The 26,466-nt window shown below is 32.6% G+C and overlaps 1 protein-coding gene across 4 annotated transcripts in view; it reads right to left on the minus strand.

Annotated features, from left to right (window-relative positions):
• Phf14 (PHD finger protein 14) overlaps positions 1-26,466 on the minus strand; it is a 200,000-nt gene that overhangs the window by 158,247 nt on the left and 15,287 nt on the right. For all 4 annotated transcript variants that reach the window (XM_047561586.1, XM_047561584.1, XM_047561585.1 and 1 more), the window contains exons 4-6: positions 25,658-25,802; positions 5,726-5,885; positions 84-195 (exon numbers count right to left, since the gene is read on the minus strand). In XM_047561586.1, the coding sequence (XP_047417542.1) occupies positions 84-195; positions 5,726-5,885; positions 25,658-25,802 (417 nt within the window). The remainder of the gene's footprint in view (positions 1-83; positions 196-5,725; positions 5,886-25,657; positions 25,803-26,466) is intronic.

Genomic DNA, 26,466 nt, shown 5'->3' on the forward strand with positions numbered 1-26,466 from the left:
GTCAGCAATAACATAAATAAAAAACCATGGAAACTAACAAGTAAAAATCTTCTCATTTAGATAATCAAAATATTTTTTCTTACCTTGGCACCATATTTAGAATAGTTCATTTCTGTTAGTGTTACTGGCCGTAATTTGTCAATATCTCCAAAGGCTACCCCAGGAACATACAGAGCACAAACAATGTGAACCCATCTATAAGGAGAGAAAATATGATTTTGCTATCAAATCCTTTCATGAAATTCTCACATGGAAAAAAACATATAAAATATGTGCCATCTTAAAATACTACTGAAAAGAAATCTGTGATCAGATGTTAAAAATCTTAATTTCAGACGCATAACTGAAGAATAAAGAACATCTACAGAATAATAGCGGTTGGGGAACAACAAAAAAATTACTGCAATAAGCACTACTTTTCCAGCAGCTCAGCCAAAAGTTAGATTTAACAACTATAATTACCTTTCACTTAAAATTCACTGTACTTTGCACTTATCTTAAATATTTGCATAAAACTAGCATTCAAATGAAACAAAACATGGCTTTCATATGTATGGAAAGATATTCACATTCATTACTATAAGCATTTGGAGAATTAAGGATCCTAATTTAAGAATTAAAGATACTAATTGAAGAACTGTGAAGCTCTTCTGAAGTAATTAGATGAAATTGCTCTCTAATATTACTCTTTTCCAAATGATCTTGGGTAATCCTTAAGGACACTCTTTGAAACAGTTTTGGTTTACAATGTGACTTTCTTGCCAGGTTAAAGTTCACTATTAGAACAAGGTACAGAACAAAATTATAACAACATAAGGAAGTCACATTTTCACTCAGCTCATCAGTTCACTATACCACCTATATACTAAAATGTATATGCCCCGTTACATATTTTTGTACTAAAATGTATATGCCCCATTGTGTATTTTTAATGATGCTGTAGCATTTAAAAAAATGTTGTTTCAATACAATGAAAAAAATCAGAGTTGGTTCTGATTTCATTTTTTAAACTACCCTGAAGCATTTTTAATATATTAAGTATCCTTCATTTGCTTCGTTTTGCCAAACAAAATGTTGAATCAACATCTTTGAAATTTAGGTAGCATATCTATATCTATATCAGTTCTGTAAGAAAAAGGGTACAAATGAGATGGCAAATCTCTACTAACCTTGTGATTATATTAACAAATTCTGCTTTACCATACTTTGAGAGTCTGTGAATACTACATGGTCTGGTTGTGTGGTACACTATGAGTTTTAAGGACTAAGAATCATTCTATAGATACACTGAGAAAAATAATTACAAATCTTTAAAAATATTATTTTATTAGGAAAAAAAATCAAGGCTTTGAGATTTTCTTGATTTTAATCCAACCTCCCAAATGCACCCTGTGGAGTTCAATATGAAGATACACATCTTCAACAAGCAGCTGCTTTCTCAATTTAATTTGTACAGTTTTTTCATGCTCCGCTGATGCATTAAATGTTGCTGTACTCTGTAGGAGTTTATCTTTGATAAACTCAACAGCTGGCTGCCTGCTTCATACTGACCTTAAAATGTTTTAGAACAAGTCACACAAGTACTACAGATTTTACACTGCCATTTCAGTGTGATTGGCATAAAAGTGTACCATTTCACTCAACCACTCATGTGAGGATACCAACTTGAGTCCTTATTAAAGTACATATCAAAGTCAGTGAAAAATCACTAAGACAATTTTAGTTCTTCTTAATATCAGTAAGTACTGTTTATTCGTGTGTTTAGCAGCATATACTTTGCAATTAAAACAAATAAAATCAAAACATAAAAATCTTTCTTGTTACTTTACCATTCCTTTGCTTGGAGCTACGATGACAGATGTTGATTAGTGAAAAGAGCAGAAAATAAGCACCACATGAATCACCAAAAAATAATAAAAATTGTCATTCTAAACAAACCATTACTAGATCCTTTAAACGCATATATTTTAATAAGTCAGACTAAGTAGAAATGTTTCTCAAAAGATTCATTTCTGACCATAAACTATATTAATCAAATGATTTTTAAATACTTTTTATATGTAGTATCTTTTTAGTATATAAAATAAATTCATTTCCAGTGTGTTATTTTCATTCCTTCATTCAATAATCAATTAGTAAGTGTCTATCAGGCACAGAGCAGTCCATAAGCAGTTTGAAAATTATAAACATGCATGTGATTCTTGCAGCACAGTGTCTGGCTTGTTGTCTTCTCTCAGAGAACACTAGTTACACACACACACACACACACACACATACACACATGCATGTGTGCGCACAAAAAAAAAAGTTTCCTATGACTAGCAGACTGATCTCATTTTGCATATCAAAAACTGGGTTCAAGGGGCTAGGGTTATAGCTCAATGGTAGAGCACTTGCCTAGCGTAAGGCAACGAGTTCAATCCCCAGCACCACATAAAACTAAGTAAGCAAAAATAAAGGTTTAATAAAAAAAAAAAACTGGATTCAAAAGAATTAAATGATTTCAAAATATAACAAGGTTAGTAAGTAATAGAATTAAGACCTAAAGAATTCAATACTGTCTTCTGCACCACAACAATTATTTTAAAAATCAAGGAATGGGGCTCAGAGTGGTATTTTCATTTCATAATAGATGAGAAGACAACTAACAAAAGACTTAAAGAAGGGAAGTATGTCTAATATTTCTGAAAATCAATAATATAAGATCATTTAAGAAGGGGTAAAATGCTCTCCCTAGAAAATGAAATAAAAATTTAATAACTAGAATGTTCTGATGGTTTTCTCACATTATATCACATCATTTTGTATGCAGAACTTATGGCTCCCAACAAGAACAGAGAAGGAAAAGGTCTTATTAAGGCCATGTAATAGAAGTCAATTCCAAAGCCTTTTTCATTCTTTCTACACATTACTCTTCTTTGCTCCTGCTTTCCATTTAAAGGTAGAAGATCAAAAGGTATGTTCAATTTCCTGGCTTTTTATGTTCTGCATCAAATTGATATTACATCATACAAAATACATAAAGGACTACAATTTCCACTGTAGCTTATATGTGAATATAGACATCAATACAAAGTGTTCAAATAATATATATACAAGAATTTTTGCCAGGCTGCAAATCAAGGTAGGTGTTTAAACATGTAATATTCACAACAGCTAATACAAATATTTCTCATAAATCTCAATGGCTGAAGAGGTTTCCCTTTTCCACATCAGAAGGGACTTTATAAATTTTGTGGATTATGAAAGCATGAAAAGGCAGCTCTTCAATAAAACTTTTAAACTGTTAACAAGAAAAAAAGTACATAATAACACAAATTCTCTTCCCCAAGAAGCAGGTCTGTATTTTCCAAAGCTGCCTTAATTTTTCACAATTTGTTGCCAAACTTTCAATTCTCAGGAGTAGAAGAGTAACCAGAAACAATTTATGCAGTAGCTAATTACCTTAAAAAAGTGGAGTAATACTGCTAACAAGGAAGCACTAAGAGCAGGCAGCAGCAAGAGTAGGAGGAGTAAGAAGACATTTATTGACCACTTATGCTCCAGAAACTGTTGTTTTACATAAATCATCTCATTTAATCCTTACAACAGGGTTTAGGAAACTGAGGCTAAAAAGGTTAAAGAACTTGCCTAATACCACAGTTAGTTTAAAAAAAAAAAATCAGAATCCAAATATAGGTACTCCAATTTAAAAGCATATAGTTTCAATGCTTACTTAAGTCCCCAAATCTAGGCCAAAGTCAGACCAAACATAAAATCATGCCCATTTCTCTGACACAGACCACAAATTCATGTCAATGTCAAACATTTATCTTTTAATTTTGGATGTGATGAAGGACAGTAAGATTTTTTATCATTTTTTTCCAGACATTAATACATAGGGTTTCCCAAGATCCCATGGTAGATCCTAGGCTATCCCAGGAATCTTACATGACAACATTTCTCAGGGATCTGCCCACCAATTAGTGTTAAAATGAGAAAAATATTTTTTATTAAGGTATAATTTATTGAAGTCTATCCTTTATTAGGACAAAATGTGTAATACCCTTTTCAATGTTTTAGTGACAATTTTTATATACTGTTTTATTGTTAAAATATTAACCATATTTAATAAAAATATTGAAATATAACTTATTTGACAAAAATATAAAAACTTAAGCACCCCCTCTCATATTGTGGGGGAAGGGAAGGAAGAAAAATGTGATCTACAAAACACAAAAGGTTGAGAATTAGTCTCATATTTAAGTCACATGACACAAATGACAACCTCCTGGGGGAAAAAAACACAAATGATGTCAACACTATTTTGATGACAACTGCACAAACGTGATAATAATCTTGAGTGTGGCTGAAGAGAAAAAAGCGTAAGAGACTAAATGTGCCAGATATCAAGTTACTTCCTTTCAGTTTCAAATTCATACTTCGATACCTGCTCTGGTTCTCTTTTATAGAGAGTTCAATGGTAGTGACCATAACTCAAAAGGTAGAGAGTATGGGAGGAAGCAGCTTCTCAGCAGGAATAGGTATAACACATCTGCTTTGCCCCAACCACTCCTCAGTCCCACAGCCCTGACCCAACATGGAGATCACTCTTCTGTGGTTCTCCTAACAGATACCATATGACCCAGGTTTTCAAACAGTGCAGCTCCCCCTGCAACTTGCACCTAGCCACACACTTGCCGAGAACTGAAAACCAACAGGCAAAGGAGGAAATTTTTCTGGCATCCAGGAGACTATCACTACAGTTTCTCCAAAAAAAGTCTGATCTTATTTTTCCAATTTTATCATTTTTCAAATTTAATCCTTAGATAATCTCTTCCATCCATCCACAGAGTATTCTAGATGTGTGTGTGTGTGTGTGTGTGTGTGTGTGTGTGTGTATATATACACACACACACACATATATATATACATATATATATTTTTTTTAAGTCATAGATGGACATAATACCTTTATTTTATTTATCTATTTTTATGTGGTACTGAGGATCAAACTCAGTAACTCATTCGTGTGAAGCAAGCACTTTACCACTGAGTCACAACCCCTGCCCCACAGGGTTTCTTTAGCGTTCTTTTAATCTTACACTTACTCTTTTATCATAGTTTAACAATTCTTTACATTAAATTTTCCCCTTTTAAGTCACTGCATAGTATATTCTGCAGTGAGACATATCTGAGCTCAAGTCTGACTATTCACCAGCTTATGACCTTGAGCTAATAAGGCCTCAAGTACTATCCCTATAATTTGGGAAACTCTACTACTTGTCTCTTCATAAGGTCATTAATGAAATTAAATGGGAAGTCGGGTGCCATGGAGCACACCTATAATCCCAACAACTATGGAGACTGAGGCAGGAGGATCACCAAATTCAAGGCTAGTCTGGGCAGTTTAGCAAGAGATCCTCAGCAACTCAGGAAAAAGGACTGGAGATATAGCTCAGTGGTAAAATGCCCCTGGGTTCAATCTCCAGCACCAAATAAATAAATAAATAAATAAATAAATAAATGGGATGATACAAAGACCAATACATCAAATACCCCAAAATGGTCTTTCTTCCTCCCCTCCATCTGTAGCCTGATGGCCATTTATTCTACTCAAAGAGGATGCAAAGAAGCAATCAAATGAAGTGTGAAATTCAGGAAATCATGAATAAAAGAAGAGAAAAATACAAATCAGACATGTTATAAAGCAGGCATATGAACCCAACATAATTAAGACATCAACCTTCCAGCATCTGTCTCCTTGAAAATCCCATCCTGATTAGGACACAGTTCACAGCTGGGAGAAACACCACATTTACAGGCATCACAAAACCAAGGTTCAGTGGAGTTTTCAGAAGCTGAACTCATAATAGAGTCACTCTCTCCATCAACTCCATAACAACCTAAAACAGGAAAAAGAAAAAGAAAACCAGTTATGACTGAATAGGGTTAATTTTTTAAACTTGTGTTTATAAAATTACAAAAGAGAGAGGAGAAATAAGGAAAAATTCTTTAAAAAAAAAAAAAAGTGGTTTATAAGAATGATATTGAAACCCAGTAAAACCATTTTATAAAAATATTTTCCCAGGACTGGGTTTGTGGCTCAGTGTTACAGTGCTTGCCTAGTACATGTGAGGCACTGGGTTTGATCCTCAGCACCACATAAAAATAAATAAATAAAATAAAAGGTGTGTTCATCTACAACTAAAAAAAAAAAAAAAAAAAGAAAATTTAAATACTTTCCCACCAACATGGTATATACAAACCAAATACATAGTCATCCAAGTTTCTCAATGGGCTACCCAATATGCCCACCCTCCACACTCCCCCCGTGGGGAATCTATGTTTCTTTAAAACAAATTCTTTAAAACTGATAAAATCTTTACCCACATAAGATAAACAATTACCAAAATAATAAAGGCTCCAAGGGACTATCAAATTTATTAACTTTATTCAGCAAAATCCAGGGCAAATCACAGCAGTTCATTGTTTAAAAGAAAGCAAAATTTCAGTTTCACTTTTAAAGAATATACAAAGCAAATGGCAAATATTTACACAGAGTTTTAGATCACTTACAAACAACCTTATGAATGATTTCTGAACTCTACTTCAGGATATTCCTGAACCCCAAATACCAGTATTGTCCAGTTCAAAGAACAACCAGTAAGTGAATGAGAATTTTTTCTTTAGTTTCTCCACCCCTGAAAAATGACCCACACTACATTGTTACCTTTATAAAGTTCTTCACTTGCCCCTTTCACCTTCCACTTCTTTCATATTTCTTGGCCCCACGGAGAAATAGTTCAGTTTACTAAGCTCTAGACCAAGTTCTAGTACTTTTTATACATTCTAATCCATTTTAATCAACGACCAAGTACATCTTAAAACCTTTCTTCCATAAATACAAGTATGGGAAAAAAAGATTTTTTTCACATGGGTAAACACGTAAAATAAGAAACATATTCAAATAAAGCCCTTTATTTGACACATTGTTTTCAAATGAGTAAATACAGAAAATATGTTCCTATCACTGTGTAATTAAAATAAACCTCTGAATAACACTTGTAATCTACACAAATCATATTGAAAGGAAAAATGTAAAATGTGTTTACAATTATTTTGAATGTTACAAAGGTATGGATCTCAATCAGTGGAAATTTTCCCTATTCAGCGTTTCAGAAGAGACCAAAAGATCTATACTTTTTTGCTTTATAAGTTTAGAGAAACAATCTCTGAGGCTTAGTTAACTTATCTGCAATATGTGTTTAACAATATATATCCTAATACCTCTTGATATATAAAGGAAAAAATAGGAACATAAAAAAGAACATTAAAAAACCTGTAACACTTTTCCCATACCTAACATCCTATCATTAGATCTTTAATTATAAAACATACCACACAAAATAGATTTTAAAATAATTAAATTTTTAAAGTACCTATAACATATATCATACCTGTAAGAAATACTTTCTAAAACATAAAAGAACCACAATGTCAAATAACTTATAAAATCCAAATGGTTATAACTTGAATATGCTTTACTACATTATGAGGATATACTTTGGCATAAAATAAAAAATGAAAATGACCCAGGACTAGACTAATAAAAATAAAATACTAAACAAACTGGGGGCACCAGTGGTGGTGGGGGGTTAATATGCCATAATGTTCTGTCACGTACAATGATACACACCCAACATTTTCTTAAGACATGCTGCAATCAGTACATCAGAATAAGTGACATCACGTTCAGGGTAACAAGTCAGCTGAAAGATCTTGCCACAAAGACAGTTTATACCAAGTGACAAAATGTAGGCCTCAGTGTTCAGAGAAAAGAGATTTACCCATATTTAGATTAATTAAGCACTCTAAAAAGTAATTACACAATTTAATAAGCATTTTGGAGCAATATCTTTAGCAAGTAAAATCTCAAAAATTTTCTCTTATTTTTTTAATAAAAGGAACAAAGATAAACTATCAGAACATTGCTGTTACCTAGATATTAGGAGTACAGACCAGCTCTGACTTATGAGGGTTTCATTTACAATTTTCCACTTCAGAATGGTAAAAAAGTCATAGGCATTTAGTAAGAATCACCCTTCAATTCTGAATTTTGATCATTCCCCAGGGTAGTAATGCACTGTACAATACTCTTTATCACTGCTAGGCAGCATAATGAATCATGGCTCCCAGACAGCCATGCAATCATGAGGATAAACAATCCATACTCCACAATATAATGTTGCTAAACTGCAATGTTTGGAAGCTGTGGTATATTCATTGCATTTTCAATGTGCCACATTTCTAACTTAAAATGATTTATATAGGAGGTAACCCAATGTAACTCAAGGAACATCTGCATTACAAATGCTTTTTTTCTGCTGGGCAAGGTGGCACATGCCTATAATCCTAACTAAGGCAGGAGGATCCCAAGTTCCTAGCCAGTCTCATAGTAACACAGGGAGACCCAGTCTTAAAATAAAAAAATTTAAACAAAAAATTAAAAGGGCCAGGGATGTAGCTTAATGGTAGCATACTCCAGGTTCAATCCCTAGTACCAATAAATAAATTAATAAGTAAATAAAAATTTTAAAGATCATTTTTCTTCTCTCTGCTACATAGTTCCCATATTTCATTGAGTATTCCTGCATTATATTACAATGGACAAAGAATTTTCTCTAAAGCATTCAAGAAGTTCATATTCAACCACGAGCAGTTAAAGGAAAAGTTATATGCCTAAATTACAAGATGGAAGTCTATGACTTTAAGCACCTAAATTTCAAACAAAAAACCCTAGCAAACACTATGACCTGTTTTGCTTCAGAAAATTTCCCTTTCTCTGGATTAACATTAGATGAAAATCCACCTTGAAACTTAAAAAGCAATAAGGAAAGATCCATGAGTATTGACTATATAAGAAGTTCTAAACAATGAAAATACCACAAAGTTAAAAGGTACAGGATAGGATGGCAAAAAATATTTGCAAAAAACACAAAATACTGGTATTATAGATAAAACAAGAGACTAACATTAAAAAAAAAAAAAAAGAAGAAGAAGAAAAAGAATTTCAGTAAATCAATGAGAAGACAAATAGAACCTGTTAAGAAATTACATAGGTCTGGGCAAGGAGACACACATGTAAAATCCCAGCAATTCAGGAAGCTGAGGCAGTAGGATCACAAGTTCAAGGCCAGCCTCAGTAACTTAATGAGACCCTATCTCAAAATAAATATAAAAAGGGATCTATCTCAATGGTACCATGCCCTGGATTCACTACCCAGTACAGAAAGAAAAGAGAGAGAGAGAAAAAAAAAAAAAAAAAAACTACATAGGAAACACATAGGCAACTGACAGAATATAAAATGTAATGGTCACAAAATTCTAAATCTCATCCATAATAAGGTCAGTGAACATTTTAATAGAGACAGTATCCAAAAGAGTAAAAGAATACTAAAATGCAAGATATCAAGTAGTATGTAGGGGACTGAAGATAGAGCTCAGTGGTAGAGTACTTGCCTACTGTGTGTGAGGCCCTGAGTTCAATTCCCAGCACCATAAAAAATATAAATACTTAAAATAAAGTTGCATTACTTACCAAAAGAAAGACAAATTCTTCATACAGTTTCTGTACTTTTGTGAAAACATGAATATCATTCTCATATATAAAAGGATGCATATAAAAAGCACCCCAAATTTTTTAAGTCTCTATTCTTAAAAGCTATATGGATAAAAGTGGAAAATTAAAAAACAATTACATTTATTTTCTAAGACCAATCTCCTCTGAAAGTAAATATTTAATATAAGAAAAAGCAAGGAGCTTAATTACCATATTTCACCCACATAATGAGCACAGATTTTATGCCTAAATTGCTTTTGCAAAAAAGTGGGGTGCAATCATTATGTGAAGTTCTTTAAAAAAATGTGACAGTATTACTTAAAAATTATTTACTACTAAACTGTCTTTGATACAAGAGCAGGACGCATGTAATATATATGTAATGTATATTTATGAATATACATTAAGTGGTGGTGATGATTATGCAATAAAATGTGATAACAAAAACTCATAAAAAAACTCATGAATGCACATTATATATTATTGTCTAATCATGTTTTCTGAACTCCATTTTGCAGAATTTGTAACAATTACTATAATTACTATACATCACAACAAGAATCTTCTTCCTTCAATATTTCATTACATCTCCAGTTCAAGAAGTACCATAATACCAAGCACCAAAAAACTTCAATACTTTCAAGGCAATGTCTCACAATAACAACAATGGAAATAACAATAAATTTAATAATTTTTAAAGCAACTTCCCTTTAGCTTGTTCTTTTAGGAAAAACAAACATTTTATAAAGAACAATAACCAAACAAAAATGATGATATGGAGTAATCATTTGAGTAAAGAAGAAAAAGAGAGAAAAGCTAAAAACAGTTGATGATGATTGACACTGATCTCTAAACTAGATCATTTGCCTGAAAAAATAGCTATGAACTCTTGTTGACAGAAACAAAATGGAATGTTACAAATAAAACAAAAATACATTGAGACAATTTCTTTAACAAGATAAATCAATGGCTCATGCTCAAGAGAATCAATCAGTATAAGGACAGAATTAAAAAACTAAAGAAATTACAAAGAACAAAAAAAAGTAAGAAAATATGACAAAAACTTAAAAGTCAATCATCAAGAAGTTCCTAAAGGAAAAAAAAATTAAATAAAAAGATAATAAAAATCTTAATTGAAGAAGATTTTCCAGAACTTGAAAAAATATATGTGAACTCTAAGTCTCTAGTACTGCATGAAATTAATTTAGAAATCAAAAACAGAAAGCAGAAAAAAAATTAATGAGATTAAATAGCATGCTTCTATACATGGGTCAAAGAAGTCACAAGAGAAATTTTAAAGTAAATGAAAATAAATAATTTATCAAAATGTGTCAGATACAGCAATGCGTAGGGAGAAATTGACAGCACTTATTAGCTATAATAAATTACTGTATATATTAGATCTAAAAATCAATCATCTAAGCTTTCACACTTAGAAACTAGAAAAAGAACAAAGTAATCAGAAGAAATAATAAAAACTACAGCAGAAAAACAAAATTGAAAATAGGACAATGGAGGAAATCAATAAGCCCAAACTGATTTTTGTGCAAAGAATCAAAAAAATTGACTAACCTCTAGCTAGAATAATTTAGAATAAAAGAGAGATGACCAAACTTACTAAAACCAAGAATAAAGAGGGAGCATCAGTATAGACCTCACAGACATAAAGGATAATCAAAGAGTTCTATGAACTACCCTACACCAACAACTTTGATAACTGAGCTGAAAGCAACCAATTCCTTAAAAGACACAATCTAACAGAAGTCATACAAGAAGAAACAGACGTTCTGAATAGGTTTAAAACTAATAAAGAAATTAAATCACCAATTTATAATCTTCCAAAACTGAAAGCCCCAGATCCTGATGGGGTCACTGGAATTAGGGAATGCAGCCTAATTCATTCTATGAAGCCAGCATTAACCCAATACCAAAACCACATAAAAACATCGCAAGAAAAGTAAACCACAGACCAATTGTCTCATGGACATTGATGTAAAAAATCCTTAGTATGAGAAAACTGAATCTAAAATGTATATAAAGAAACATACACCATAACCAAGTATGATTTATTTCAAATAGGCAAGGTGCTCAATAGCAAAATATCAACTAATATAATACATCACAAAAACAGGCTAAAGAACAAAAGTCAAGTGATCATACCAATAGATGCAGCAACGCTTTTGACAAATCCAACACCAATTCATGGTTTTAAAACTCAGCAAATTAGGAAGAAAGGGTAACTTCCTCAGCAGCGTAAAGAACATCTTTAAAAAAAAAAAAAAAAACCTCCAGAAGCTTTCCTGCTAAGATCAGGAACAAGAAAAGAATGTACTCTCTATCTACTGCTTTTCAATATCAGGTAATGTAAGACAAGAAAGGGAAATGAGACAAAAACAAATTGAAAAGGAAGAAATAAAAGTCTTAGTTTTCAGATTTGCTTAGTTTTTACCTATGTAGAAAATCTGGAAGAATAGGCAATAAAAATAAATAATGTATAAAAAACATATCCTGGATCTAATAAGTGATTACTGCAGAACTGCAGAAGGTTAATATACAAAGGCAAACAGCTTTCCTATACACCAGCAATGAACAAGTAGAATTTGAAATTAAACAAAAAAAAAAATTTTACATCATATACTCAGATACAAATCAAACAAAATACTGCCAAGATCTATAAGAAGAAAACTATAAAACTATGATGAAAGACCAACAAAAAAATAGAGATATGATCATAGATAGGAAAACTCAATATTGTCAAATGTCAATTCCTCTCAACTTGATTTGACTCAACTGCAGTCCCCCACTGAACATACTGATGGGAAAAAATGAATCCAGAGACAGACCTTATACTTTATTAATTTTTTAACAAAAATTAATTCAAAATGGATCATACAGCCAAACGTAAAATGGCTTTCTTGGAGTTATAAAACTCCAAGAAAAGAGCACAGGAGACCTCAACCTAGATGACCTCAAGTGTGATGATGACTCTTCAGATATGACACCAAAGGCAGGATCTATGGAAGAAATAATTCATAAATTGGATTTCATTAAAATGCAGACTTCTGCTTTTCAGAAGACATTCTCAAGAGAATGAAAGGACAAGCCACAGACTGCAAGAAAATATTTGTAAAAGACATATCTGATAAGAAACTGTTATCCAAAATATACAATGATCTTTACTCAACAATAAGAAAACAAATAATCCAATTAAAATGAGCCAAAGACCTAAACAGACCACTTCTCCAAAGGTATACAGAAGGCAAATAAGCATATAACAAGATGTTCCAGGTCATATGTCACCAGGGAAATAAAAATTAAAATAATAACAAGATACCACTACACACCTGTTACACTGGCCAAACTCTAGAACACTGATAACACCAAATGCTACAGAGGAGGATGCTGAACATCAATAAAGTGGATCACTGATACCATCATGTGTCAGCATAACTGGCAAAGAAGTTGTGGAGCCATTTAAAATGTTACAATTCTAAGATATTACTTCTAATTTTGTGTAACAACTTCGTTCTAATTTTGTGTAACAACTTCGTAGAAGTCTACTAAAAGAACTATTCTCAAATACATCAAGGTTTTAGTTCACCTTCTCTTTATAAATCAGATTATATATATTTATACATAAGTAAAATATAAAATTCTCTGATTTCTAAAAATAAAGTTAATAATTGTGTGCTGAAAAGATTTTTCACAAGAATTATATTTGTATCTACATATCCAAAATAATCTCTGTATAGACAAGCTTGTTTTTATGAAGACAAGAATATAAAAGGTAGCCTTAAACAAGTGTGATTCCTAAATTTAAACAATAATTTTCATTAACAGACTAAAAATGAATTTACTAGAGTAAAAGATGGTTAAACCATAAATTCCTTAAAATTTCACAGAACTAGGATGAATCAAATATTATGCTGCTCAAGAAACCAGAAAAGGAGATGAAAAAGAGTTGAACAAAAGAGAAAAAACCAAGAAACTGGACAAAGAGAATCTGAATGCTGAAAGATCCAGTGGGCAAAGTTGTACACTGCCCAAGTGTTCTGAGGGCGAATTTAAAGACAAAAAGGCAAAGTGACCTGAAGATGAGAGATGCAGAGACTAGGGAGAGGAAATGTGATTAGGAATGTGATCAGAAGCACAGCCTGTGAGAGAGAATGAAGTGACAAAAAGAGGGCCTAAAGCAGAAAGAGCTCTGCGAGAAAGAGACTTTTTTTAAAAGAAAAGAGGGAATTTAAAAAGAGAAAGAAGCATTTCATGATAAAGAAAAGAAGAATGAAAGCTCAGAAAAATCTGAAAAGAAAGAGGAAGTGGTTAAGAGAGACTGCATAAGAAACAAGGATTGTCCAGCAATGCAGCTTTATCAACCAGGTGCTCAAAGCCACAATCAACTTTGTCTCTGCTGATGACAACACCAACTCTGCAGATTCAGCAACATAAAGAAAGGAGGAAAGAGGCAACAGCCATAGAAAAGGAGGAGGAGAGAGTGATTAATTCAAATGGACATAGTTGTCCTGACTGTCTAGGCAGTCAAAGAGCATGTATTAAGCAATCCAGAAATGACTTCAGGGAAAGGAACAGAGAGAAAGAAAGGAGATCCCTGTGCTGGTGGGATACACTGCAGAGGAGTATGTTTTGCATCAAAGCAGGAATCTGATTACAGGAATTGAAAGTACAATTTCACTGTTTCTGCAATTACTACAAATTAATTTTAAAGTGTCAGAAAAAGATGGTGGTAGATATGCCTTGTAATTTATGGGTGGGAAATGTTAATAATTTAATATGACATGAGAAAAAGAGAGCGAGCGAGCGCACTGGCTCTAAAATCAAAAGGTGTTATTAATCCTGGATTGAATTTTCTTCATTTGAGTGGAGCAGTGACTTTGAAGTTTTGTTCAGATCTACTTATATTGTACTGTTGGTGATAACTACTGACTTTGTGTAGTGTATAAGTAACAAGCACGTAATTATAGTACAAGCACAGTGAAGAACAAATTTTTGCTAATGTAAAAAAATTTTATCTTGCAAAATTTTAAATTTTCATGTTATATCTATATTCTATGTCCTAAAATTTTAGGATTAGTTTTAGGTTTTTGTTTGCTTACAAAACAGTTTGTAAACATCTCATTTTGCCTTTAGCATTTTTTCTATTAATAGGTATAATACAGTCCACGTTTGATTTACACCAATATCTGTTCCTGTTAAATAGCCGTTTTTAGTCCTGGCTTATTTTGTAGTGCTCTCAATAAATACCTATAGCACTAAAAATAAAAAAAAAAAAAATTTCAAAGAACTAAAAAGCAATAAAATATGCAATATTCAAAATAAATATTTTAGAGCAAAGATAAATAGCCTATTCTATCCTTCTGTAGCTCAAAAGAGAACATGCAATTAACTCATGAATCACTTATTTTTACCAATGAAGTAAGTTTCACTATTTATCTTTTAGGAAAACAAATATAAATATTATAGCACTTTTCATCTCTGCCACCAAATTAGCCTTCATAACCTTCTGACAGTTTTGTCCCAACTGTATGTTCTATAGAAAAATATACCCATAGCAAAGAATCTGTAATTTACTTATAAAACTGTATTCTTTGCTCTTATTTATACACACATAATTTGGAATTCCCTAAATGTAGTGACTCTAGAGGGGTATGTCTTTTAGTACATAAGCATATGGAACTGCTGAAAAGTAGGCTGACTCCTGTGCAGGACAAAGCTTCTATGTCAGGGTGACTCCTTACAGCCACCTTAAACAGATGTCTAAGATAAGATATCCTACACAGATGTCTACTGAAATAGGGAAGAATGAGATTTAAACTGAAATAGTAAATGAAGTCTAGAACATTTTTAAAAACCTTATGTACTTTGGATGCAATAACAGTTCAGTTACATGGTGTAAAGCACTTTAAATATTAAAATAAGTGAAGAATTGATACCAAGAAATCTTCCAGAGGAAGCAGATTATGAAGATCATTCTATAAAAGCAGCATAGTCAATCCACAGATGCACAAGTCTCAACATAGGACCACAAGAAACATACACACACACACACACACACACACACACACACACACACAAAATAAATAAATAAATAAAACAAGGTAATTTGATACCTCCTAAAGATCCTAACTCTTTAGAAACGGACTCCAAATCTATTAATGTGGACAAAATATCTGATAAAGAATTTAAAAGAATGATTTTTAAAAGTTAAATGATAAACCAAGAGAGCACATACAAATAGATTAGTAAGACAATGCAGACTATGAACAAGAAAATCAACAGAGACAGATTCTAAAACAACAACCAATCAGAAATCTTGAAAATGAAGAGCTCAATAAGTCAGATAAAAAATTCAGTTAAAAGTTTCAATAATAGTCTGGATTAAGTGGAACGAAGAATATCAGGGCTTGAAGGTAGGTGACAAATTAAAAAAAAAAAAAAAAAACAATAAGAATGAAATGAAAAGAACATTGAAGATCTTTGGGAAACCATTAAAAATCAAACATCCACATCATCAACATACCCAAAAGGAAAGAAACACAGGTTAAGAACATTAAAAAAATCTATTAAATGAAATAATAGCAGAAAACTTCCTAATCTTGGGCAAGATATGGATATCCAGCAAGTCTATAGAATCCCAAATACATGTGACTAGAAAAGATGCTCAGCAAGACACATTATGTAGTCAAACTGTTAAAGGTACAGAATGAAAATTAATTTTAAAATTTGCAAGAGAAAAACACCATGGCACATTTAAGAGCAGCAACATTAGACTGACAGCAGATTTCTCATCAGAAACCCTACAGGCCAAAAGGACACAGAATGACATATTTGAATTCCTCAAAGAAAATAATTACCAACTAAGATTAATATACCCAGCAAAGTTATCCTTTAGAATCAAAAATCAAATAAAGACCTTCTAAGATAAACAAAAATTAAGGAAATTCATGACCATCAGACTAGTCTTACAAAAGACATTTAATGGAGTCCCACATCTAGAAATGGAAAAAAAGGTAACTACCATGTTAAAAGTATAGATGCTAACACACAACAAGCAGGGGAAAGGAAGAATAGAGGCTCAGTAGATTAGACAAAGTGAAATGAAGGGAAGGGAAGGGGGACCAGAATAGGAAAGACAGTGGAACGATTCTGACGTAACTTTCCTATAAACATTTGTAAATCTTCACATCATGTACAAAGACAGACTGGGACCCTAATTAGAGTAAGATGTATTTCATGTTTGTCAACTGTCAAAATGTCAAAATACACTCTACAGTCATGTATAACTAAAAAAATAAAAAATTTAAATTTAAAAATTAAAAAATATAAATTCCATTAAAAGACTAGTTACACAAATAAAAAACAAAAAAGAATAAACCATTTGCTATACCATAAACCATCAAAACACAAAGAAAAATAATAAAGGAAGAAATAAAGAATATTCAAACCTAGAAGAAAATCAAGAAAATGACAGGCAGAAATCCATACCTTCATTAATAAATGAATGTAAATGGTCTTAATTCTTAATTCTCCAATTTAAAAACATAGTTTAAGACCCAACAATATATTGCCCACAAGAAAATCATCTCACCAGTGAGGGCGCACAGACTCAAAGCTGAAAGGGTAAAATGATGCTCCAAGCAAATGGAATCTGAACACAAGCAGGAGTAGCCATACTTATAGCTGAGAAAATAGATATTAAGATAAAAATAATAAGAGACAAAGGCAGCCATTATATAATGAACCAGGGATCAATTTATCCAGAAGACATAATGACTATAAATCTATAAATACATAAGATCAGAGCACCTAATTTTATTAATAATACTAAAGGGGGAGACAAACTCCAATACAGACAACGGTGGGGGATTTCACCACTGGATAGATAGATCATACAGACAAAAAACAAAACCAGCAATAACAATAAAATATCAAAGTTGGGACTACATGATGTATTAAATGGACTTAACAGACATTCACAGAATACTCCACCCAACAGCCACAGAATACACACTATTTTCATCAGCACTTGGGATGTTCTCTAGAAAAGATCATACTTTAAAGCCACAAAACACGTCTGAACAAATTTTTTAAAAAATGAAATCATGTCCTGTGTCTTTTCTGTTTACAATGGAATTAAACCATAAATCAAAGCAAGAGAAATGTTAGGGATCACACAATATATGGAGACTAAACAACTCTATGAATGAAAAGGGTGGGTCACTGAGGAAGTTAGAAGGAAATCTGAAAATTCCTTAAAACAACAAAAAAAATGAAAACAAAACATACAAAAACCTGTGAGATGCAACAAAAGCAGGAGTAAGAGAGAAATAGCAATGAATGCCTATATTTAAAAAAAAAAAAAAAAAAAAGGATTTCAAATAAACAACCTAACAGTATATTCTCAACGTCTTAGAAAAGAACAACCCAAATCTAAAATTAGTAGAAGGAAAGAAATTATAAGAATAGAAATAAATGAAATACGGTCTAAAAACAATACAAAGGATCAATAAAACAGTTGGATCTTTGTAAAGATAAAACAGACAAACCTTAGCTAGCAAAAACAAAACAGAAAGAAAGAAGATTCAAATAAAATTAGAGATGAAAAAGGAGACATGAGAACTGATGCCACAGAAATCCAAAGGACGCAATTCTCTTCTAAAATAATATGCTAATATACTGGAAAATCTAGAAGAACTGGCCAAATTTCTGGAGACACTTGTGACCTACCAAAGACTGAACCAAAGGGGGACCTGAATAGTCTAACACGTAATGAGACTGAAGCAGTAACAAAAAGTCTCTCTCAAAGAAAAGCCCAGGACTAGATGACTTCACTGATAAATTCTACCAAACTTTTAAAGAACTAACAAACACCAATGCTTCTCAAACTATTTCACAGAAATTGAAAGGAAAAAGAATCTTCTAAACTCACTGTACAAAGCTAATATGACAAGGACACAACAAAAACAGAAAACTACAGATCAATATCCCTGATTAACATAGATGCAAAAATCCTCAACAAAATACTAATACTAGAAAATTAAATTCAAAATTCAAAAGGACATCAAAAAAATGAAACAAAATCATACATCATGATCAAGTTGGTTTCATTCCAGGGATGCAAGGATGATTCAACCTATGCTAATCAATAAATGTAAAACATCACATAAATAAAATGTAAGATAAAAATGATATCATCTTAACAGATGCAACAAAATCCAACAGCCCTTTATGTTAAAAGCCCTAAAAAGGTTAGGAAAAGTCAGGTCATACTTCAACATAATAAAGTCTATTTTATGACAGATCTGTAGCCAAACTTCACACCAAATGGGGAAAAAACTGAAAGCATTTCCTCTAAGATCAGGAACAAGACAAGGGTGTCCCTTCTCACTGCTTTTATTCAAGATGGTACTAGAAATTTTAGCAAGAATAATTAGGCAAGAGAAATACACGAGGTAATCACATAAGAAAGGGAGAACTCAAATTACCCATGTTTGCAGATGATTCTATACACAGAAAAACCTAAAGATTCTACCAAAAGATTATTAGAAATGATAAAAGAGATTCAGTAAAACAGCATGACAAAAAAATCAACATAAAAATTTCAGTAGCTTTTCTATATACCAATAATAAATCTAATAAGAAAGAAACAATGAAAATAATCCCATTCACAATAGCTGCCCATAAAAAAAAAAAAAACCCTAGTAGTAAAATTAACCAAAGAAGTAAAATAACAAAACATTAAAGCAAGAAACTGAAGAAAACACTAAAGGATAGAAAAACTTCCCATGTTCATGTATTGGAAGAATGAATAGTTAAAATGTCCATACTACCATACTACTCAAAGCAATCCACAAAGATTCAACACAATCCCCATCAAAATACCAATGACATTCTTCACAGAACTAGAAAGAACAAACCTAAAATTCATACAGAAGCATAAAAGACCCTGAATAGACAAAGCAAATTTGAGCAAAAAGAGCAAAGTTGGAGATACTACAATACCTGATTTCAAAACATACTACAAAGTTATAGTAGCAAAAATCAGCATGTTATTGTTGTAAAAATAGATGTGGGACCAATGGAACAATTAAATATCCAGAAAAAATTTCATGTGTCCAGTAATTGATTCTCAACAAATATGTCAAAAACATACATTAGAGAAAGGACAGCCTCTTTAACAAATGGTGCTCGAAAAACTGGACATCTACATGCAGAAGACTAAAACTTAACCTCTTGCTTTATGCAAAAATTAACTCACAATGGATCAAAGACTTTAACATAAGACCTAAAACTCTGAAGAAAACTAGAGGAAATCATAGTGGAAATACTTCAAGATACTGACACAATGATTTTCCAAATAGGACTCCAAAAGCATGAGAAGCAAAAGCAAAAATTGACAAAATGGAATTACAACAAATGAAAAAAACAATCAACAAGGTGAAGAAACAACCTACAGAACAGAAGAAAATATTTGCAAATTATACTTCTGACATGGGGTTGATATCCAGGATACTAATGGAATTCTAAAACGTCAATAGCAAAAATTCAAAATTAAAATTTAAAAAATTTAAAATGAGCAACAGATTTAAATGTACATTTCTCACAAGAAGATATATAAATAGTCATCAAGTATATGGAAAAATATTCAACATCATTGATCATTAGAAAAGTACACATTAATACTTCAATGAGTTATCTCACTCCAGTAAGAACAGCTATTATCAAAAAGAACTGAAACCACCAAGTGCTGGTGAGGAAGTAGAAAAAAGGAAACCCTTATATAATATAATTGGGAATATAAATTAATAAAATCACTACAGAAAACAGTATAGAGCCTGGAGATATAGCTCGGTGGTAGAGTATTTGGTGTAGCATGTGTGAGACCTGGGTTCAATCCCCAATGCTACAAAGAAAAAAAATACATAGTAAAGAAAAAAAGAAAGGAAAACAGAACACTATAGAGGTTCCTCAAAAACTTAAAAAGAAAACTCCCATTTTTCTAACTAGTCCACTCCTGGTATATATCTAAAGGAAATGAAGTCAGCACACAAAATAGATACCTGAATGCCTGCGTTTATTGCAGCACAGTTCACAACACACAAGATATGGAATCAGCTTGTTAACAGATGTATAGATAAAGAAAACATGGTGTATAAATACAACACAGGGGAGTATTATTCAACCATAAATGAGAATGAAATCCTATCATATGCAGCAAAATGGATGGAATAGGATGTTAAGTAAACAAATCAGACACAGAAAGACAAGTATCGTATGTTATTTCTCATATTTGTATGCAGCAGGGACAAGGGGGGTGACCTGAAATTAGAAGAGGGATTACTACTAGGGACAAGGAAGGGTGCAGGGAGGAGGGGGAGGTTGCAAAGGAAATAAGGGTAGAAGAAGGGTCAGGGAACATGATCAATTTAACAATTGATGCCTGTGTAAAAATATTAGAGTGAATCCCATTAATGTATACAATTTATATGTGCTAATAATAAAATAAATAAAATGAAAAATATTTCAGAGCATTTGAAATATTTGGAATTTACAGATAAGTGATGTCAACTATACTACCAACAAATTGATTATACAACACAATCACCTAAAAAGATGAAAACCTATTCTATTTCCTTATTTAAGAGTCACATATCAGACAGCTCTCAAAAAGCTTAAAAGCATTACACTTAGAAGCATCAGTTTTGTCTTCCTTTCTTCCTTCTTTCATAAAAATAAGACTCCAATTTAAATGAGAGCCAAACTTGCTTTGTAACAACCCATTCTCAGGAGAACTGATCCAGTCACACAAGATCTGACCCCTCTAGCATGATAACATGAACCCATTCGTAAGAATGAAGTGCTCATGAACCAATTACTTCTACTAGGGCTCACTTCTTAACAGTTCCACCACTGCAACTCTGCTACACTGTGGACCAACTTCCAGCACAGGAACCTTGTGGGACAAACTGTACCCAGACCATAATACACATATATACACAGTAATGTTGACCATTCTCAGTTTAGATTCACTACTAATATCAAATGAACCCTTATGGCTGCTATGTACAGGTACATATATTTATACAAACCTACTTGTACATGTATGTACCTATATATGTTTGTGTGTACATATAAAAATATTTGTATATTTCCTTAGTCATCTACTCTCCCAAATAAATATTTTACACTACCCTACCTCTTTACAAATCCCCAACTCCTCCCCATGTCATTATCTGCTAACAGCTTGGCTATTTCACTGAGAAAATAAGAAACATTCAAATAAAAACTTCACATGCTCCAACCATCACATCTAACAACCTATATCTGTACCCATATACCCTCTTTTCCCTGGAATTACCGTGACTACTCAATCTGTCTATTCAATCACTCCACTTGGGGCTGGATCTCATCCCCTCTACCCTTGTACTCAAAACCCTTGCTACATAGTTGGGTGTGGTGGAACATGCCTGTATCCCAGCAACTCGGGAGGCTGAGGTGGGAAGATCACTATTTCAAGGCCGGCCTCTACAATTTAGCAAAATTCTGCCCTCCCCCTGGGGGGGGTGGGGGGGGGAAAGGCAGGGGATGTAGAGTTTCTAAATTCAATCCCCAGTATCAAAAAAGTCCTTGCTTCAGCAATTAATCCTTTTTCTTTCCTACATCAATTATCAACTTTCCCTTTCCACTGGGTCATCTCCATCAGTACACAATAAGCTATACAGTCTCTGCATGTGGCAGGCAGTGTCTAGGATAGGCCTCAATGATTAGCACCTCCTGGCATTTGCACTCTTGGAATGTCTTCTCCCACATTTGATTAGGGTTTATTTGTGTGAACAATAAAACACATCAATATATAATGATAGTATATACTTCCAAAATGACATCACAAAAGATACTAGCTCTCTCACACAATTACTTCCGCCTCTTTCTCTCTTTGATCACTCAATTCGGAAGCCAACAGCCCTGTCGTGAAGACATTCAAGCAGCATCTGAAGAAGCAAACATGGTGCAGAACTGAGGTCTCTGGCCAACAGTCACCAAAGAATTGAGGTCTACAAACTATATAACTGAGACTAAATGCAAATCCATCAGCTCCATTAAGTCCTAAAATGACTGCAGCCTGAACTGATGGCTTTTACATGAAACTCTGTGAGAGATCCTATGCCAGAACCACCCAACTAACTGCTCACACAAGTAATGAATGCTTGTTAAGTTACTGTATTAGGGGATAATTTGTTACACAGCAACTGATAACAAATGCAACATAAGAAGGAAAAACCCTCCCTTGATTTCATATCCCCTTTAGCTAAGATCCCCTTTCCTTGCTTCTGTTTTACAGAAAAATTTATCATAGAAACTACTAAATACACAAAAGGCCCCAAAGAGTTAGGATTAAATATGCGTGGAACATATGAAGAACCTCATATTTATAAGATACTAAGCTAGCTATCCATCAGTGATAGCTATCTATTCTTGGAATCATGTGTCCACTGCCTAAGAAACAAATAAAACTCAAGGCTGTACAGCACGTTAATGAGAGTCAAAGCTGTGGTCAGACATACTTGTCCCTGTATATCCCTGACAGTATGTATCTACCCAGGATACACTGGGTTCTGACCCTTACACATCATCAGCAAGGAAGGCTGATTAGGCAGAAAAAAAGTGGGGCATCCAAACACTGTATACCCCAGGATTTAGGTAGCATGATTTTTCTACAACTACTGGTATCATACCCTAAGTGGGTTAATTTACTCCCATCTTTCCCTTGATTCTTTATGTGTATTTTACATTTATTTTTTAAGCCATGTGAAATAGGCATTTTGTGACTAAATCTGCTTTCCCATAACCTCTTGAGACAGTTTGCCTGTTGGTGTACTTAAAGTCTACCATTGTATTAGGGCAATTTCTCAAATGATGGAGTCCCTCATCTGACTCTAAAAACATTATTAGACACAGTTACTCTCTTTCTCCTTTTGAAACATTTTTCTCTGTTCATCATTCATGGTTCTCCTTATGGCCATGTGTTTCCCATATCCTCTGAAGAGGATTACTTTGTTATATACACTCACTCCCTAAATATCACATTCAGTCTTACAACTTTATGTATATCTGGCAGGTTGATGAGTCCCAAACTTTTATCTCTAGTCCTAACTTTTACCTAAATTCCACATTGTTTAAAATTAAAATTTACTATCTACTATCCCTCTCTTGGGTCACTAGAAGGGTCACCTACATAGCCCCCCAGATTCCAATCTTAAATCCACTTCAGTCTACTTTCAACCCAGCAGTCAAGAGTGATCCTTGCAAAACAAATCAAACCTGTTAATCTCTGTTCAAAACTATCTATCATAGTAAAATCTAAAATCAGTACCACAACCTGCAAGGTCCCATCTGGTTTATGCTTATCCCTACTCCCATCACTAACCAGCTCGCCCTCTCAGTTCCAGCCTTACTAACCTCTGTACCATTAAACAAAAACTTCAAGAATGTTCCCACTTCTCAAGACCTTTACACTACTCTCTGCTTGGATTGCTCTTTCCCCAAATACTCACATATTTGCTCCTTCACTTCCTTCAGGTCACTATTCATCTATCACTTTGTCAGACTTTCCTTATTGCCTTTTATAAATACAAACTCCTTTCAATCCACACAACCACTCCCATCCATAGCATTCTCTATACCCCTTGTCCTGCTTTATTTTTCTCCAGTCCACACTACTACCTGATATTTATTTATTGGTTTATTTGTTTGCTGTCCATAAGGTCAGCAATTTGTATATGCTATTTGTACATGCTATTTATTTAATGTGCATACAATTTACAGGATTCCAAGCACCCTGAAGATATTGAACAAACATTACTGAAAAAATAAATGAGTAAATAATAGTAACAGGACACATTCTCACAGTCAGCTTCAGTTCCATGGCTCCATATGAAGGCAAAAGGAACTTTTTGAGAAGAGGGCTATAATACCAGAAAGGCAGATAAGGGCAAAGCCACAGAATTACTGGTTCAAGGTAGTAATTAATGGTCCTGATAAGACAAAATTAACCGATAAGAAAAAAAGCTTTGCCACAGAAAAACAAAAAAAATACTCTCTCAACTGATCAATATCACTAGTAATTCCATAAATAAAAATATTATATACTTCCTAACATAATACACTAAGAAAACAACTTCTGCGGCATTATTTTGTCAGAAATGATAGTACTGAGCCAATTGCATATAGTCTGTAAATTAGATAGCACTATTGAATCAATGCTAATTTTCTGATTTTGATAATGTAAGAGAATGTCCTTATTGAGAAATTTCAAATACTGAAATACTAGGGGGAGAAGAGGATATTATGTCTGCAGTTTACTCTCTTAGAAATGAGAAAAAAAATTGCATGAGAGAAAAGATAAAATAAATAGACTAAAATGTTACCATTTAGGAAATCAGAAAAATTCATGGGAGTTTTTTATCTTATTCCATGCAATAATTATGTAAAAATAAAATTTTTCATGTCAAAATAAAATTTTTCAGGAACAAATAAATTAAAAAGTTTCAAAAATTATAATGGGGAAAAGAACAATTTCGATAAATTACAGTAGTCCCTATATCAGAGTTTAAAAATGATCTAGAGCTTCCAAGTTCAAAATTAAAAAGTTATGACTATGAAAGAAGAAAATACTGACAGATTTAGAATGCAAATTTTTAATACTTTCTATTGAACTAATGTATTTTTTTCTACTTTTAAATTTTACTTAGGAAATACCACTAAGGAAAATATCATAACACTAGACTTTAAAAAATACAGATATTTCCATATTTCTATTTTAATTAATTTTAATTATTTTTAAAACATTTTAAATTAAGATTATCACAAAAATAACATCTAACATGCTTCAAGGATTCAGTATGTATTATTTCAACTGAATCATCACAAAATATTATAGAAAAACCTTTGAATAGTATAAATGTAAAAGAGCTGATTTTAGCTATTTAAATAGCGTCAGTCATTTCTTAAAAGAAAAAAGAGAAAAGGAAGAAAAATTACCTTCATGGACTGTAATGCCACAATTGTCACACTGAATTATTTCATCAGCATCTTCACTATTATCTCCAAGACAAACACAGCAAATCAGAATATGGTCCATTTTTTGAGAACTCCAGTTTTGACTCTTCTCAAGAATCAGCGAGTCCTAATATTAAAATATATCAGAAAAAAATCACAATTTTAATAAAATTCTCATTTTATTTTAAAACATTATTTTTTCAGTTTCAAATTTATGTTACATTCTCCATTCTTTTAGTAACTTCAAAGTATGCTATAGTTGAATCATATACCTCTTTGTCAAAGGACCCTGTAAGTACCCTCTCACTTAGTTTCCTGCTTTAAAGTTCCATTATTCTCTCTCCTCTAAGAAATGAAAAAGCAGGCATACAAACAATTCATCTGCTTTGTCATTCTGCTTTTCCCCTTAAACTAGAAGAAAGGAAAATTAATTCACAAGTGATTATTAATCCTATACAGTGATTTTAAAAGTATAAGAAATAGTTCCTATACTTTGGGAGTTTTTAACTCTGCCTAGGAAAGACAAGACAAACATATGAAACAGGAAGAAATAAGTTAAAGGTAACATATAAGCAAGTATGCATGTGATGACTAAGTTATAGTCCATACTCCATTACTACTAGGGAATTCAGAAGTTCCAGGATTATTGTACTGTGTCAATCAGAGCCTACATAGGTATATCTGGATAGATATTGATACAAAAAAATATCTGAAAAAGGATCCAGGGTGACTAGCTACTACAAAACTCAGTAGTCTACTAAGTTTTTGTCAAGAAATATCTAGTGCAAACT

The sequence above is a fragment of the Sciurus carolinensis genome, chromosome 8 (genome assembly GCF_902686445.1).
Source record: "Sciurus carolinensis chromosome 8, mSciCar1.2, whole genome shotgun sequence".
In the NCBI taxonomy this organism is placed as follows: domain Eukaryota; kingdom Metazoa; phylum Chordata; class Mammalia; order Rodentia; family Sciuridae; genus Sciurus; species Sciurus carolinensis.